This window comes from Hypanus sabinus, chromosome 6 (assembly GCF_030144855.1).
Source record: "Hypanus sabinus isolate sHypSab1 chromosome 6, sHypSab1.hap1, whole genome shotgun sequence".
In the NCBI taxonomy this organism is placed as follows: domain Eukaryota; kingdom Metazoa; phylum Chordata; class Chondrichthyes; order Myliobatiformes; family Dasyatidae; genus Hypanus; species Hypanus sabinus.
Window position 1 is genome coordinate 45868582 of NC_082711.1, and position 19303 is coordinate 45887884.

Sequence of the window (19303 nt, forward strand, 5' to 3'; positions counted from 1 at the left end):
GGGACCCCTGCTTTATGTGATTTTGATTTAAAAAAACATGAATGAGGCAGTGGAAATGTGGGTTAGTAAGTATGCAGATGACATGGAGATTGGTGATGTTGTAGTTATTGTACAAGGTTGCTATATGGACATGGATAGGATGCAGAGCTGGGCTGAGACGTGGCAGATGGAGTTCAATCCAGAAAAGTGTGAGCTGATACACTTTGGAAGGCAGAATAGGAAGTTCAAAGTAAATTTATAATCAAAGTATGTGTATGTCACCATATACTACCTTAAGATTCATTTTCTTGTAGGCATTCACAAAGAGCTATAATAGAATCAAAGAAAATCCACATTCAAACAAAGAATGACAAATAGCCAATGTGGAGAAGAAGGAAAATGCAGCAAATACAAATAAATAAGTGAAAATATACATACATACAGAGAACACAAGGTGGAGAGTCCTTGAAAGTGAGGACATGGGTTATGGAATCAGTTCATGCTGGTTCAGGAGCCTGATGGTTGAAAGATAATAACTGTTCCTGAAGCTGGTAGTGTGGGACCTAAGTCTCCTTACCGCCTTTCCGATGACAGCAGCGAGAAGAGAGAATGGCCTGGAAGGTGAGGCTCCGTGATGATGGATGCTGTTTACTAGTGGCTGTACTCCTTGTAGATGTGCTCAATGATAGGGGGCTTAACTGGCAGAATTCTTTGTGGAGGAACTGAGGGATCCCGGGGAATTGAACCTTAGATCCTTCAAAGCTGTTGTGAAAGTTAATAAGGATGGTTAAGAATGCATATGCTGCGTTGGCCTTCATTAGCCTAGGAATTGAGATCAAGAGCCGCGAGGTAAAGCTGCAGCTTTATAAAACTTTGGTTAACCACACTTGGAGTATTGCGTTTCATTTTGGTCCCCTCATTTTAGGAAGGATGTGGAGCTTTAGACAGGGCGCAGAGGAGGTTTAACAGGATACTGACTGGATTAGAGAGCATCTCTTATGAGGATAGGTTGAACAAGCTAAAACTATTCCTTTTGGAGTGAAGGAGGATGAGAGATGACTTGATAGAGGTGTACAAGATTATAAGAAGAGGCACTGTGCAGAGCCATATACTTTTCTTCCTGCATGGAAATGGATAATGTGAGGGGGCATAATTTTAAGACGATTGGAGAAAAATATAGGGAGGATGTTAGAAGTAGGTGTTTTAGATAGAGAGGAGTAAGTGCGTGGAATATGCTGCCAGAGATGGAGATGGAGGTGCTACATTAGGGACATTTAAGAGGCTCTTAGATAGGCACATGATGAATGATAATTGGAGGGCTATGGGGGAGGAAGAGTTATACTGGTCAGCACAACATCATGGTGTGAAGGGCCCGTACTGTGCTGCAGTGTTCTATGTTTTAACATTGCAAGCGAATGACCTTTCATTAGTGCTACTGTATGCAGGGTGGCATTTTTGCAACCTAAGTAAAGCAAGGATCATTACAACAGCCAATTCTTGATGTCTGTCTGCATTCAAGATGGTTGTTAGGCTCTTTATTTTCATTTCCAGTATCTCAAATTGTGAAAGTTGTGATAATACATGATTTTTAAAAAAAAAGAGCCTGTGTTTTCAATTAAGATCTTTCCTGGAAAATGTTGCTATACATCTAACTGAATAGACTCTGTTATGATATTTCTGTTAATTCTTTAACAGGGTCTACATTTACTTTACAATGATGAACATACTGATAGGCGTGCAGATTTCTGCTCTGACTTCTCCTTTCACTCTCTTTAACTTCTCTTGAGTTATCATTATTGCAGTTGCCACAAGTTTGATAAAAAGTCAGAAACACTGGCATAAATACAATGCCATGAACTGCACCAAAAAATATGACAAGAAACATAATTTTAAAAAATGTTCTGAATATGTAACTTGCTGCTAAGGCCAATATAACAACACCCAATACTGTTGAACAAGCCCCTTGGATTATAGGGTAGCCAAGAGTGTGTAGCACATCAATAGCTCGTCCATTGGCACTTCTTTTATCATTTGAGACAAAAGCATATGAAATATGAGCTGTAAAGTCAACTGAAAAACCGATGCAGATGACTAGGTCAATCATAGATATAGAATCTAAGTTTACACCCCAAAAAGCCATAAAGCCAGATACACCCACCAAAACTGATACAATTGCAAATGTCACCCATAGTGAACAAATAGGATTCGGTATTAATAGTAAAGAAATAACCAACATGGCAATTGTTGCTATGATAATATTCTGAATTGTGTTAGTCACAATCACAAGAAATTGATCAAAGTAGATAAAAGTAGGATGGTACACAAGTAAAGGGATTCTGCATTCCTCTGCCAGATCTCTTAATTCAATCAGCATGATTTTCTGATCTAATGAGTTACTGACGTTCACAATTTGAATGAAAAATCTTGATGCTCTAATGTTCATTTTATCTTGTGAGAACTCAATGTCCTGTTGAAAAGTAGGAACAAACTTAAATAATTCAGTTAAGTTTCCAATGAATGTACTTTTCTCTTTTATATCTATATACATTTTTTTAGAAAGGTCCATGTGTGCTCGAAGCCAGGACTCTGACAGTTCACGGTCTACGTATGAGCTGTTTTCAAATCTCTCCATACAAGCTTCTATTTCATCTTGAACAGTGGAATTCCAATAATCTACAGATTCAGTGACAGTGACCATGACTCGTGGTCCATACTCTGAGAAAAAATCTCTTTGTGCATCATAGAACGGAATCACGTATGAATCATCAAAGGCCAGATTTCTGAGATCAATTCCTTCCTTGATCTGCAAACAGCCATAAATACTGGCAGCTAAATATCCTAAATACAGGAAAACCACAGCTGCCTTGGTCCATCCATTGGTGAGGAATGGACCGTAATATTCCTTCAAGACGTATGAGACTGGATGCTCTGATTCGGTACCTGTTTTCGGATCATAAGCTCCACCTACACAACACATGGTGGTCAGTGTAGATCCTCCTGGTTTAGGATCTTTGTCAACCTTTCTGAATGTCAGCCAGTGCCTGTTACTGGCTTCCCTTCTCCCGTTCAGTGCAAGAACAGCTCCAAAAAATGTAATGTTATAAATAAAGCAGAACAGAACTGTTGTACCAGTGTAAACACAAAATGATTGCACAGATCGAAAAGGTGTCATGATGCCAATATAAAAGGCTAAAACATCAGTCAATGTGGTGATTGTGATGGAAACAGCTGCTTCAGCATACGTGTCTGCCAAGCGTTCTTCAACTTTATCTTTAACTTTTGTCTTTTGCCAGCCTGAAACCATAATGAACATGTCGTCCATTCCAATACCTACAGATAAGAAAGGTGCAATATGTGATAGGTTAACCAGTGTATTATTAGGTATTTAGTACTTTCTGTTCAGTTTCAACTAATTGGGCTAAATAGTATTTTTCAAAAGAAAGTACCAGAGTATAAAGCAATTCAATGCTACAAACTGAGAACAGAATATCCCATATTTGTTAATCAACAATAATTGTTTTATCTTTTTATTTTATCTCTTGGTTCATCATAAGTGCTCCATCCTAATTTCTGAGTAAATTATAACTAACAAGAATATGTTTTAAGACTAAGATTAATTGAAGGGAACTATTTTGAAAGTGGAACAGACCTAATTGATTTAAGTGGTTGGATTCTGCACATGAATTGCCATTAGCTTAAAATGAATCACATGATACAGAAGAAGCCCCTGTGACCCAGGATGTTCATCATGAAGCCAACTAAACTAATACAATCTACTAGCACCTGGTACAAAGCCTTAAAACTTTGGCAATTCAAGATCTCATTTTAGAAGTTTTGTGTGTGCCTGCCTCCACCATTTTTTCTGGTAGTGTGTTTCAGATTCCAACCACCTTGTGGGTGAAAAAAACTGCCTCGGATCAAGGAGTTTGGCAACAATACGTCATCCTAGCGTAAAAGAGCATAGTAATGATCTAATCTCACTAGGTAAAAGACATCAGCTCACACTACATGGTAATATATCCCTTTTCAAATTGTTTCAAAACTAGAATATACAGCAATTGTTCATGTACTTGTTCATGACAGCAGCTATATTTCATTAGGAGTTTGAGGAGATTTGGTATGTCACTTAAAACACTTGAAGATTTCTAGAGATGTACCATCTGATGTTACTCATCTCCATCATGGGCGCTAGTAGGACTATCTAAGACATCTTCAAGGAGCAGTGCCTCAAATTGGCAACATCTGTCATTAAGGACACTCACCATCCAGGGCATGCCCCCTTCTCTTTCTTTCTTTCTTTTTCAATCTTTTTATTGATTTTCACATATACACAAAAAAATAACATAGTAATAAGTAAATTATAAATACAATAGACTTGAAATCACATTGATAATAAGATAATAATATCCTACTAAACATCAACAAAAGAAAATACCTTAATCAAGTCCACATGATTATATGAAAAAAAAACAAAAATAACCATTAAAAAAGAAAAAAAATATTAAAAAAATATGTGAGAAAAAAAATATATATTAAAAAAAATAAAACACTAAACTAAACTAACATAGGCAATAATAACAGTTTACAAGTATAAGATAGTGTCAAAGAACTCCGGAACTCCATACCTGAACATGAATAAGCAGAAAGGTCTGGAGAAGGCCAAATTAATTCATATGAAAATGTCGAATAAACGGTCTCCAAGTTTCTTCAAATTTAATTGATGAGTCAAAAATAGTGCTTCTAATTTTTTCCAAACTCAGATAAGAAATAGTTTGAGAAAGCCATTGAAATGTAGTAGGAGGATTTACTTCTTTCCAATTTTGTAGTATAGACCTTCTGGCCATTAATGTTACAAAAGCAATCATTCGTCTGATTGAGGGGGAAAACTGATTACCATCTTCATTTGGTATGCCAAAAATTGCAGTAATAAAATGAGGTTGTAAATCTATATTCCAAATTGAGGAAATAGTAGTAAATATATCCTTCCAATAATTATGTAAAGTGGGACATGACCAAAACATATGGGTCAATGAGGCCATTGCTAAATGACATCTGTCACATAGAGGGTTAATATGAGAAGCCCCCTTCTCATTGTTACGGTCAAGAAGGAGGTACAGAAGCCTGAAGGCACACACGCAATGATATCGGAACAGCTTCTTCCCCTCTGCCATCCGATTTCTGATTGGACATTGAACCCATGAGCAACGCCTCACTACTTTTTATTTCTGTTTTTGCACTACTTATTTAAACTATTTAAAATACATATATATTCCTACTGTAATTAATTTGCTTATCTTTCTATATTTATAATTTATTGCTTTGTACTGCTGCTGCAAAGTTAACAAATTTCACAACATATGCCGATGTTATTAAAACTGATTCTGATTCTGAATTTTGCAAATAATCCAGGAGGGACAATCTCTCTTTTAGGGAGCGTTTAACAATCTTATCATATTCCCTTCTGACTTTCATTATTTATATTTCTGATTTTCTCAAAAGTAAAGTATTGAAAGGGAATTTTTCTAAACATTTTTCTTCACTGGCTCATGACTTTTCTGATTGTTACTCATTAAGGAATATAAGCCCCACCGACAATCCTTTGCTAATCCATGTCTTTGCAAACCCGTTTATATTGGTTTGGATAATCCTGGATGCTTGCTACCTGGGTTCACTGTATACAGTACCAGCCTGCCTGCAGTCTCCTGTATTGCATATCTGAGCAGCATCTACCTGTCTAAAGGCTTTTGGAACTGTTTTAAATGCCCCGAATGTGCAGTCGTGCTGCCTTATGGTGCCAGAGACACAGGTTCAATCCCGTCCTCATGGAGTTCATATGTTCTCCCTTTGACTACTCAGGCTTTCATGGGTGCTCCACTTTCCTCCCACATTGCAAATATGTATAGGTTGGTACGTTTGTTGGCCTCTGTAAATTGCCCCCAGTAAGTAAGTGAGTGTTGGAATCTAGGAACTGTTGGGAAGAATTAAAAAAGAGGGGATTAATGCAGGCAACACACACAAAATGCTGGAGGAACTTAGCGGGTCAGGAAGCATCAATGGAAAAGAACAAACAGTCTCTTCATCACCTCAGTCCGAAACATCGACTGTTTCCTCTCTGCCTGGCCTGCTGAGTTCCTCCAGCATTTTGTGTGTGTTGCTTGGATTTCCAGCATCTGCAGATTTTCTCATGTTTATGATTAATGCAGGGCTATTGTAAATAAGTGGTAACTGATTGTCATGGCCAAAGCATCTGTTTTCACACTACATCTCTCAATGACTTGATGATAGAAAATGTTTCAGAACTGTTTAATTACATTTAAATAATTTAAATTAAAATATCAATAACAATTTGAAAAACAATAAAATTATTAGCACTTTAACGTGCTAAGAAATAGTGAAAACATTAAAATAATGTTTTATTTTTGTAAAAGTTCAGTGTTAGAGAAATTAATAGAACGGAAAGGTAATGAAATTTCAAGACATGATGATCAACATCCTCGGGCATTGTTGACACTCGGTGTGGAGGTTGCTGATGCAATAGTGATCATTTTCTAAAATTTTGTGGAATCTAGAACAGTTCCATAGAGTAGAGGGTAACTAGATTCCAGAACAGTTCCCATAGATTAGTAAGAAACAGGATAGGCTGAAATATAGAGGAAAGGAGGGAGAGAGAATACCCCGATTAGCTTGACATAAGCAGTCGGGAAATTGTTGGACTCGTTAAGAAAGCCACGATAAAGAAAGTACAGTACTTGGAAAAAATAACAAGATTTAATTGAGTGAAAGCAAACTTATGAAAGTGAAGTCATGTTTCCTAATCCGTTCTGAGTAATTTGAAGTTGTAACTAGCAGGATAGAAGAGGGAGAGCCAGTTAATTTGGTGTATTTGGACTTACAAAAAACATTGAAAAGAATTGGCACTGAGTTGCCAATTCCCAATGTAGCGCCAATTTATATTTTTTAAATCCACCAAACGTTGTGAGAACCAAGCAAGACATAGTTCTGTCTGGGAGAAATTGCTGAAGGGGTACTGACCTAGAATCAAGAAGGGTGCACTGGCAGTGTTGATGGCGAATGTTGTTCCGCAATAAAGCAGCAGTCCAAAGCCAGTTAATACAGCTAGTCCAGCGGATATAACTCCCATAACAGCAGCCCAGAACTTATTCCTCACACTGTCAAGCCTGAAAATACATAACGTATATGGTGTAAAATAGCAAGCTTTTATATTTTGTGTGAAATATATATGAAATGAAAGTGTTCATAGGATTTGACTTTACCTCATACAAGACAAGATGGAAAAGGATACTGAAAGTAAATATGTGACAGAAAACAGAGGAATAATTCTTCTGGAATTTTTTTCAAATTCTTCTTGCCTTGATACAGAGGTAAAATGCGAAATCTGCAATTCATGAAAATGCGAGTCCTTAATAAACAATCACCAAACAACAAAAGCTTCCGAATAGACCACTGCAATGTGAAGATTTAATATTTCATGTAAGACTCCACTATCTCAGAAAGAGGTGGATTATTTTTTTATTTACTTATTGAGATACAGCACAGAATAGGCCTTTCCCAACCTTCGAGTCACGCCACCCAACAATCCCAAATTTAATCTTAGCCTAATCAAGAGACAATTTACAATGGCCAATTAACTCAACAATCAGTACATCTTTGGGTTGTGGGAAGAAACCAGAGCACCTGGAGGAAACTCACACGATCATGGGAAGAACGTACAAACTCCTTACAGGCAGCAGCAGGAATTGAACCCAGATCACTTGTACTGTAGAGCGTTGCTACCGTGCTGCCCAATTAGTATATGGAACTCACAGCAATTAGTATATGTGACCTCATATCTCTTGTAACCCAAGTTTATTCCTAACAACTGGTCATGCTTGTGTGAAATTTGCATATTCTCCCTGTCATTGTAGGCCGTTCCACAGAGCAATACAATCATAGCATTCGATCCAAGTTCAAAGCTGACCTCCAGTCCTGTCTGTACAGCATTTACATGTGCTCCCCGTGAACATGCAGGCTCGTGACATTTGTTCCTATTTCCATCCACATCCCAAAGACGTCCTAGTTTATAGATTAAATGACAACTGCAAATTAACTCTGGGGCAGATCAATGGGCTTGTGAGAGAGAATGGGTTTCTGGGAATTAAGTGGAAATGGAATTGATGGGATTTCTCTGAAACCCAGCATTAGTTTGATGGGCCAAAAGATCTCCTTCCCTGTCAGAATCAGAATCAGGTCTAATATCACTGGTGTATTTTGTGAGATGTGTTAACTTTACAGCAACAGTAAAATGCAATACATGATAATATAGGGAGAAAAAAGTAAATCAATTACAGTAAGTAAAAATATATATATTGAAGAGTTAAATTAAAAATAGTGCAAAAACAGAAATAATAAAAGCGAGGTAGTGTTCATGGGTTGAATATCCATTTAGGAATCAGATGGCAGAGGATAAGATGCTGTTCCTGAATTGCTGAGTGTGTGTCTTTAGGCTTCTGAACCTCCTTCCTGATGGTTCAAATGAGAAGTGGGCATGGTGATGGGGGTCCGTAATGAGGAATGTCGCCTTTCTGAGACACCGCTCTTGAAGATGTCTTGGATACTCCCAAGATGGAGCTGAATAATCTTACAACTTTCTGTAGCTTCTTTCAGTCCTGTGCAGTAGTGCCTCCCCCCATACCAGACCGTGATGCAGCCTGTCAGAATGGTCTCCATGGTACATCTATAGAGGTTTTTGAGTGTCTTAGATGACAAGCCAAATCACCTCAAACTCCTAATGAAATATAGCCACTGCCTTGCCTTCTTTATAGCTGCTTCAATATGTTGAGACCAAGTTAGATCCTCAGAGATATTGACACCCAGGAACTTGAAATTGCTGACTTGCTCCACTTCTGATCCCTCTATGAGGATTGGTTCATGTTCCATCATCCTACCCTTTCTGAAGTCCACGATCAATTCTTTGGTCTGACTGATGTTGAGTGCACTGTTGTTGCTGTGATACCACTCAACCAGCTGGTATATCTCGCTCCTGTATGCCCTCTCGTCTCCATCTGAGATTCTGCCAACAATGGTTGTATTATCAGCAAATTTATGGATGGCACTTGAGCTATGCCTAGACACACAGTCGTGGCTATAGAGAGAGTGGAGCACTAGGCTAAGCACGCACCCCTGATGTTGATCATCAGCAAGGAGGAGATATTATCATCAATCCGCACAGGCTGTGCTTTTCCAGTTAGGAAGTCGAGGACCCAATTGCAGAGGGAGGTGCAGAGGCCCAGGTTCTGTAGCTTATCGATCAGGACTCTAGGAATGAATGTGTTAATCACTCAACTATTGTCAACGAACAGCATCCTGACATAGATGTTTGTATTGTCCAGGTGTTCTAATGCTGGTGTGAAGAGCCATTGAGATTACATCTGCCATTGACCTATTGTGGTGATAGGCAAATTGAAGTGGGTCCAGGTCCTTGCTGAGGCAGGAGTTGATTCTAGTCATGGCCAAACTCTCAAAGCACTTCATCACCATAAATGTGAATGCTACTGGATGATAGTCATCGAGGCAGCTCACACTACTCTTCTTGGGCAATGGTATAATTGTTGCCTTTTTGAAGCAAGTGGGAACTTCTGTAGCAATGAGAGGTTGAAAATATCCTTGAATGCAGCCGCCAGTTGGTTGGCACAATTTTCAGAGCCTTACCTGTTGGGACATGCCACCTTACCGAGGTTCACCCTCCTGAAAGACAGCCTGGCATTGGCCTCCAAGACAGAGATCACAGAGTCACTGGGTGCAGCGGGGATCTTCACTGCTAGAGTTATATTCTCACTTTTAAAGCATCCATAGAAGGTGTTGAGTTCATCTGGTAGTGAAGCATCACTGCCATTCATGCTATTGGGTTTTGCTTTGTAGGAAGTAATGTCTTGCAAACCCTACCAGAGCTGACATGCGTCCAATATTGCCTCCAACCTCGCTAGGAATCGTTTCTTCCCTCTTGAAATAGCCCTTCACAATATTATACCTCATTCTCTTGTTCAGGCCTGGGCCACCAGACCTAAATGCCACAGATCTAGCCCTCAACAGATGATGAACCTCCTGGTTCAGCTTTTGGTGTGGGAATGTACAGTAAGTCTTTGTAGGCACACACTCATCCACACAGGTTTTAATGAAGTCGGTAACAACTGCAGCATACTCATCCAGATTCGAAGATGAATCCCTGAATACAGTCCAGTCCACTGATTGAAAGCAGTCCTGTATGCACCTGTGCTTCCCTTGTCCATATATCTTGGTCCTCACTACTGGTGCTGCAGTCTTCAGTCTCTGCCTATACTCAAGGAGTAGAAGTACAGCTGGATGATCTGACTTTCTGAGGTGAGGACATGGACTAGCACGGTAAGTGTTCCTGATGATGGTGTAACAGTGGTCCAATGTGTTGTTACCTCTGGCGCGACAAGTGATTTGTTGATGGCAAATATTTAGTGACTTTTTCAGGCTGGCCTTGTTAAAATCCACCAAAATGATGAGGAGGGTGTCAGGGTGTGCTGATTCATGCATGTTGATCCCGTTGCTCAGATCATCTAAAGCCTGATTGACATTGGCCTGAGGTGGAATATATACGGCTACTAAAATGATCGCAAAACTTTCGAAAAGCAGGCAAAACAGCACCTAATTCTGAAATAGTCCAGGTCTGGTGAGCAAAATTGGGACATCACTAACATATTGGTACACCACAAGGAGTTGATCATGAGGTATGCACTCCACCTCTGCTTTCGAAGACTCAACAGGTTGTTAGTAGGATAAAATTTTAACTTTGGTGTCTTATATATGTAACGAGTATAAAACTATTTTACATATAATACACATAATATATATTTATTGCATGTAGGAGTTTAAGTTAACAATGTATATTCTGCATACTTCCAGCATAAGAGTGATGTAATTTGTCAATGAGTAAGAGGAGCCCAATGAAGTAACAATCACAAATCATAACTGAAATTCCAAAAATAATAGAAATCATAACATTAAAAGAAAATGGATTATACTTGCAATCAGGGGTCAGCAATAAGGAGTCATCAAAATTCCTTTAATAGAAGTGAACATTGTTCTTGTGGTGAACTATGTGCCTGTCTGGACACGCCCCCTGCTGACTGCTCCTGTGGCTCCTCCCACAGGCCCCTGTATAAAGGCGATCTGAGGCCTGACGCTCGGCCTCAGTCTCCAGGACAAAGTATGATAGACACTCACTCCTGGTTCCTTCTTCCAGTCAATAAAAGCCAATATCTCGCCTTACATCTCAATGTGAGTTATTGATGGTGCATCAGTTCTATTGATTTTTACAATAAATTCTTAGAAATTGTGGGATCTTGTGGATGAGTAAATCACTGTATTTTTATAAGAACATGAACTGACATTTCTACATAGAATTGGTGCAATCTTTCAATGAGTCTATTAATCAAGGCTTATATCCTATTCCTCAGATATTGAAATGTGGAGAATGGCTGCACTTACAACTAGTGCTTATTCTCCCAGCTGTAATTCAATTCCCCTCTCTTGACACTTCTAGGTGATTAGTTATCCAGTTATTATCTCTTTGGCACACATGGGAGTAATGAAAAAACGTGTTTCTAATGAGGAATGCATTCTAAAAGAGAATTTTAGTGACTGCTAATGATTCAGCATTTAATAAAAGAGACACGAAAGAAATTGTATACAAATGGAAATAGAAATTTCATATACCGGGTGTGTCAAAGACAATGTCAAAAATTTCATACAAGTAAATGTGGCACACCTGTTAACACCACCTTGCCAATAACTGGATACATTATACTTTAAAAATATGTCTACCTTTGATGATGCAAGCATTATTTAAGAATTATTTACCCTGAAAACAATGCTGATACAATTAGATAAAGGCTATCTAGTGTCCAAAATTTTTTTAATTCCTGAATGCAAAACAAGTTCAATTTCAAGCCAGAGATGCAGTGACATAATTATCAAAACCCTACTTATTACTTTCAGGAATAAAATCTTGCTCTATTTCACTGATAGTCAGCAAATGTTTTTAAAAGGTGACAAATCATATGATGTAATATGATCCTGTACCAAGTTCATTTGATTTCCCAGCTTTTAGCTTATGTATTTTGAGAGGACCGGAAGTGATGGCATTGATGAATATTTATTTTTGTGAGATATTATAAACAGCCCCTTTTTTTCTCTCTTTTTTTTTGCTTCTTTTTTCTTTGATATTAATTATTAGTTATTAGATTAGATTAGCTAGTTTTGCATTATATTTATTTTTTTTAATTTTTTTTCTTTCTATTTTCTGTTTTCTTTATATCATATATTATGAAATATTTAGATTTACCATGTTCATACATATATTTTATGGCTTATGTCTTGGTAAACTCATTTATATTGTAACTATTATGTATGTTTTTTTTCATATGTAATGGAATTTGTATGTTGGTAATTTCTTTATCAATATATCATTTGTATTCTGTCTATATTACTAATATTAATAAAAAGATTTAGAAAGAAAAGAAAAGGTGACAAGGAACAAAACCAAAATATTCCCAATTTTAGCAGAAGTTCAAAAACCTACTTATGGTAGGCTGAGATATATTCTTCTGAAATGATTTAATGCAGATTTAATATCCTTACCTCAATATGTGTAAAATTTGTATGTGCCATTGGGAATTCATGAAGAAACATCTGGATCCAAAGTAAACTGAGTTTCTTGTCTGTTTCATCATCTTCTCTTAAAGGATAATGCAACCGGATAGCTTTAGCTTTTTTCAAGGAAGTCCCAGTTTCATCTAACTCAATCCCACCCACTTCAGTGCCTATAAATGTCTGTTTTGTTTTAGGGTAGTAAATCTTCTGGCTCTCCACCACACCAGGATCATAATTCAAAATATCCAAAAGTGCACTTGAGACACAAGTTTCTCCTACTTTTGCACAAAGATTAGAATAATTATAGGTCCTGCCATTGTTATAAAAGTTAAATTCTTTGACCTTTTTATCAAGTGATAGAATCTCTTTCAATGCTGCTTTTGTAATGACGTTACCAACTTTTGAAACTGCAATAAAAGAAGCAAATGTCCCTTCTGCATAAAGTCTTTGCCTGGAGAAGGATTGAGAATCATTTGTTGGAAAATGTTCTTTAACGAACTGTCTCTCAGCTTTTGCAGACCCTTTAATAGGAGTGAACTGATCCTCAATGTTATTGTTTTCATTTTGACTGAAGAAACAAAACCCTGTTCCTACTCCTCCAGAAACAAACAGAGGTATAAGCAAGAACAGCCAGGGGTTTTGACCAACACAATATCCCAGTTTCCTAAATGCTACACAAAGAGGTTTTTCAATGCAATCGGTCCGACATTGAGCCATCACTAATGTCAGAATTGAAAATTTCATCCAAAACCTTTCAGAACACTAAGGTGAATTTTCTGTAAGACAAAGATAGGAATAAATTAAACAAAACATTAAATTTCGGGCAGAAAACAGAATGCATAAAACCTATCAACTAACATATTCAAATGATTCAAAATTCAAAGGATTCAAAGTACATTTATTATTAAAGTATATATAAATCCTTGAGATTCATCTACTTACAGGCAGCCACAAAGCAAGAAACACAAAGGAACATAATTTAAAAGAAGACCACACCCAATTAACAGAGAGAGAGGAAAGAAACACAAATCATGCAGATAATAAAAGCAAGTAACAGCAGTCGGATCCAAATTGAGTCCATATTCAAAACAAACTTTTCATTAATAAACCAATTCCAATTCCAAATTCAAATGACTAAAATGGGTGATTTAAGTTCACAACACAAAATAAGAATTTCTTACAACAAATTGCACTTATGTGGTGCATTTAATAAAATACACAAGGCAGTTCATAGGATATATCCAATCAAAACTTGACACAAATCCATATAAAAGTTGAGGCCAAAGCACAGTCAAGAAAATAGATTATATCTTAAAGGAAAGCAGAACATCATAACACAAGATATAACAAGATTTCTTCAAATTGCTTAACCATTATGATTTATGGTTAAATGTCTACATTAGCTCCACTTTCCCACTGTAGCCTTATTTGCTTTAATGTCAAGATAACATCTCAGTTTTGAATATACTCACCTGAACAAAAATTCTGTGAATCAGTTTTGAATATACCCAACTGAACCATTGTAGCCTTTTAAAATCAATGTTTATAAAGAATCACAACTCTACACATGCAGAATTTTCTCCTCACCTTAGTCTTAAATAGATAACACCTATGCCTGGTATTATGACCCCAAGTTCCAGACACACTTGCCAATAGAACATCCACATTGCAACTAGCCCACTAAGACTGTTAAAATGGTTATACTACACGTACCTTATGACTTCATAGCTCTAGTCCACATGCTTTTGCTGCAGATTACAATATCCACTTACTAAAAATCAATACAGTGTTACCAGAATACATTGGAAACACTCAACAGGTCAGGAAGTACCTATAGAAACAGAAGCAGAGTTAAAACTGGCATTCAAAAACCCTTTACTGCAACTAGGAAGAGAGGCAAGTTAGTTATAAGTTGCTCAGAGGGCAGAGGGAAAGTTGCAGGAAGTGGTTGAGAGGACAAGGAACATCCATGAAAGGTAGAGACCTGGTCAAATGACTCAATGGAGGCAGATTGATGGCAATTGCACATTTTTGCACGTGATTTGTGCTACGAGACATGTATGGGAGCACAAACAGTAATAATAGAGAAAGTGAAACTGACCCTATATCACAAGCAAAAAAATGTATATTAGCAAGTTCTGATACAAATAGAGAAAGCAAGTTAACTGAAGTTGGAGAACTCAAGATTGAGAGCAAAGGAACCGTAGTTGACAAGAGATATGGAACATCTGGTCAAGAGAAAGAAAGAAACATACTTAATGTTTTGGAATCAAGGATCACCCAAGGCTCTAGAGAGCTACAAGGTAGCCAGAGAGGAGCTATGAATGGAATTAAAGCTGGAAGGGGACATGAGAAGGCCCTGGCAAGTAGGATGAAGGAAGACCCCGAGGTGTTCTGCATGCATGTGAAGAACAGGGGAATGACTAATGTGAGGATAGGATCGACAGGCATAGAAGAGGGAACATGCTGCTGGGGTTGGACAACATAGAGGAGGTCCCTAATGAATACTTTGCTTCAGTATTCATCAGTGAGAGGGAACTTGATGAATGTGAGGACAGCATAAAACAGGCTAATATGCTGGAAGATGTTGACGTTAAGAAAGAGAACGTACTGGAACTATTGAAAAACATTAGGATAGTTAAGTACCCCCAGGCCAAGTTGAAATATATCCCAGGTTACTATGGGAAATGAAGGAAGGGATTGCTGCACACTTGGCGATGATCTTTGTGTTCTCGCTGGCCACAGAATTAGTACAGAAAGATTGAAGGGTGGTAAATGTTATTCTGTTGTTTAAGGTAACAGGGATAATCCTGGGAATTATGGACTAGTGAGCCAGTGATGAGCAAACTATTGGAGAGGATTCTTAGAGACAGGATTTACAAGCATCATCTGACTGGGGATAGTCAGCATGGCATTGTGAGGGGCAGGTCATGCCTCATGAACCTAAATGAATTCTTTGGGGAAATGACAAAACAATTTGATGAAGGTAGAGCAGTTGATGTACTGTATATGCATTTTAGTAAGGCATTTGACAAGGTTTGCCATGATAGAATCATTCAGAAAGTTAGGAAGCATAGCATCCTATGAAACTTGGCTGCATAGATTTAGAGTTGACTTGCCCACAGAAGGTAGAGGGAGGTAGTGGACAGAGTGTGTTTCACTTATTTATTTTATTTACTTAGAGGTACAGCTCTATAACAGATCTTTTTGTTCCAATATACCCATGTGACTAATTAACCTAGTTGCTCTATTTCTTACTCTTAACAGAAACAAAAGTTTATGCAATGCTTTGAAAATGATTTTTCCCAAGTCCTATGTAATTGTGGTAGACCTCCTTGCTCTCAAATTGTTTTCAAATCCCTTGTTGTACCCAAATATTAATTTTCTAGCACTTGGACTAAAATAAAGATTTTGTCAACTCAAAGCTTCTCTTGATGTAATGTTAATTATACACCTGAAGTATCTGACATTTGCAATCTCATTTATTTCAATGGAGATTCTGGTACTGCTGATCAGGAGGGGAAGCATTGGAAAGTCAATTTTTATATGACAGCAGACCATGTTGGAAACAATCAGAAAGTTAGGCAGCATCTTTTACATTAATAGGACAAATAAGGCTTACATTAATTTGCAGTACTAAGTAATTTTCAGGAGCAGAGAGAGATAAGAACAAAGGAACTATCTCTTACAGGGTATGTTTAAATGGGTTGATGGATACATTGTGGTCCTTTGATGGTTTTATGTGGTATTAATGGCGAGGCTGGGAGAAATGCTCAGTAGGTCATACTATAAGAAGGGAAGAAGAAAAATCTGAACCAGAATAGTGACAGGTTAAATGGCCATTTTCAGATTCAGATTTACTCGTCACATTTACCTCGAAACATACAGTGAAATGTGTCATTGGTGTTAACAACCAACACTCCTAAGGATGTGCTGGAGGCAACCAAAGAGAATAATCCATTCAAAATGCTGAAAGAAGGGGAGGGAAATTTGTGCCTGGTGTTAGAGCTGGTGGAGACTGCAAGGGATGATCCATGGAATACAGAGGCTGGGGGAGAGGTAGGAAGCACTGAGGGATTTCTGTTCCTACACTGTCTGAGAGGAGAAGGAGTGAATACAGAGGTGTGGAACATAGATGAGATGTAGTCAGAAGCACTCCAGTATGGTAGAGGGGATGCAATATTTCAAGAAGGACATTGAAGCTGTTCATAAATTCTGATCCAAAGGAAGACCTGAATAACAATGCAATCATATAAGGTACTGCCATAAGTTTAAATACAATGAGAGGAAAGGCTGAGAGAGTTTAAACAGAGTTGGAACAGAGATCTTGAGCATTTTATCAGCAGAAACAGAAACCAATAATGCTTAAACACTGAAACCCTGGAAATACAAATGCAGCCAGAGGAAAGAAGCCTGAAGATTTAAGGACAGCAGGAACAGAGTGGAAGGTGATTGGTTGTGTCTGTGGACTAGATCTAAGTTAACATTTAACATGATCATTTTTAACAACTTAACTTAAACAAGCATATTATTAAATTAACTAAGTTCAATGAGTAACTAAAGTAATGGGCAGACAGGTGAGGTGTTGTAGGAGTTTGTCCAGGGTAACTACAAATGTGGTAAATTTATGCAGCTTAAAGAACTGTCAGATAACAAGGGTGGAAAATTTTGTTCCATGAAGACCCACATCCCTCAGATGATTGGGGGGTGGGGGGGAGGGTGTATCTGTCGATAATGCAGTAATGGGAATACAAAAGAAGGAATCTGGTTCTTTACACATCTAATGGACTTGACCAATCAATACCAGTGAAATGGAAGAGCTTGTTAAAAAAAACCTTGTGCCTATTTAGGTACAGCAATATGATGCCATAGTACAGTAACAGCATAAGACATAGCTGCAGAATTAGGCCATTCGGCCATTCTACGCAGCTATTCAATCATGGTTGATTGTTTTTCTCAACCCCATTTTCTTGTCTTCTCCTTGTAAACCTTACTCTCCCTTACCAATCAAAACCTATATTCTCTGCTTTAGTACACCCAATAATTTGACCTCCACTTTTCTCTGTGACTGGTAGTACCACTCCTCCTCCTTTAATCCCTCATGCTCTATCACATCCAGAACATTGAACTGTTAGATGCTGTCCTTAAGCCATGTTTCTGCAAGAACAAGCACACAGCAGTTCCTCATCTTTTGCAGCTGTAGATGAAGGCATTCCAGCTTCTCTTCCAGGAGCAAACACTGGAGAGCACCACTGACAGGAGGGGCCAGCCCCCAAACCAGCATGGAGTCCACGTGCCAGCTGCGACTCTGTCCCCTCCACACCACCTCCAGTGCCTCCTCCCCTGGGTAGCTGAAACAGGCAACAGCACGGCATGAAGGCCACACAGTTTCCCCAGCATTGGTTTCACCAATGAACCAATAAATTAGACGTGCAGTATTTTATATTAGCAATGTCCAACAGAGTCTTGCGATCAGAAGAAATATGTTTAAGGTGAACATTCATTGGGGCGCGCTCCGCTTCCAGCCCTTCTTCCCTGGGTGGCTGTAGCAGGCGGTGACATGGTACTCAATAAGTTTATGATGCGTAGCTCCTCAGCTATCCAGCAAATGGCTAGTGAGGTAGACTTGAAGTACTTGGTGTTCTTAGTGCCTTGCAATCATAAGGACATAAAGGATGAACAGTTACAACATTGATTGGACCCTGAGAGGACATTGCAGCCAACCGCACTGCCATTTTACCAGATTATTTCTCCCAGCTCCATCAGCTCTCATTTATATGGAGACCAAGAAGAAGAGGTGCGTAGTTTCCTGAAAGTGGCAACACAGGATGATGAACAAGACATATGGCATGCTTTCCTTCAACAATTGGGTCAATGAGTCCAGCTCATAGAATGTCATGTTACAGCTTCACAAAGGATATGGGTGGGTAAGCGGAGCTGAGTCCATGGGCAGATTTGCCACGATCTGATTGAATGATGGAACAGATTCAACAGGACAGAGGGCCGACCCCTGCTTCTGTTTCTCATGTTCTTATGGTGAGATCACATCTGGAGCATTACGTGCAGTTCCAGTCGCCGTGCTACAGAAGGCATGTAATTAAGCTACAGAGGATGCAGAAGTTTCAGAAAGATTTTCATCCTGATTGGTTGGCTTGGTCAAAGAGAGACTGGATAGGCTGCAACTGTTTTCCCTGGAGTGAAGGAGGCTAAGTGCTAACTTCACACAGATTTAGAAAATCAACAGGGGCATAAAATTGGAAGATGATCATAGTCTTTTTCCCAGGGTAGAGGAGACTAAAACTAGAAGACATGGAAGTCATTAAGGTGAGAGGAGAATGATTCGAAAGCAGCCTAAAGGGCAACTTTTTCACACACAGGTTATTGGATATATGGAACAAGGTGCGCAAGGAGGCTGCAGAGGTGGGTACAATTACAACGCTTGAAAGGCATTCAAACAGATACATGGATAGGAAGAGTTTAGTGTAATTTGGACCAGATTCAGGGAATTGGGGCCAGGCCAGCTAGGCATTTCGGTTGACGTGGACAGATCAAATGACCTGTTGCACATCTCGATAATTCTAGAACGATGTAAAAGCAGTATTTCGTTTCCAGCAGCAGAACCTCATGAACTTGATACCTTTCCCCC

The 19303-nt window shown here is 38.5% G+C and overlaps 1 protein-coding gene across 1 annotated transcript; it reads right to left on the reverse strand.

Annotated features, from left to right (window-relative positions):
• Window positions 1-1521: 1521 nt before the first annotated feature.
• Window positions 1522-13458, reverse strand: LOC132394994 (patched domain-containing protein 3-like). Its single transcript, XM_059971327.1, has 4 exons — window positions 12646-13458; window positions 7254-7375; window positions 7012-7157; window positions 1522-3309 (listed from the first exon to the last, which is right to left on the reverse strand). The coding sequence occupies exons 1-4, from the start codon at window positions 13399-13401 to the stop codon at window positions 1646-1648; spliced, it is 2688 nt and encodes an 895-aa protein (XP_059827310.1). The 5' UTR covers window positions 13402-13458; the 3' UTR covers window positions 1522-1645.
• Between the last annotated feature and the right edge of the window lie 5845 nt (window positions 13459-19303).

Coding starts and splice junctions, on each gene's coding strand:
- LOC132394994 (XM_059971327.1), bottom strand. CDS start 13,401: ATGAAATTTTCAATTCTGACATTAGTGATGGCTCAATGTCGGACCGAT. Junction 7,376..12,645: donor CAAATTTTACACATATTGAG/GTAAGGATATTA, acceptor CATGAATTGCAG/ATTTCGCATTTTACCTCTGT. Junction 7,158..7,253: donor TCCATCTTGTCTTGTATGAG/GTAAAGTCAAAT, acceptor ATGTATTTTCAG/GCTTGACAGTGTGAGGAATA.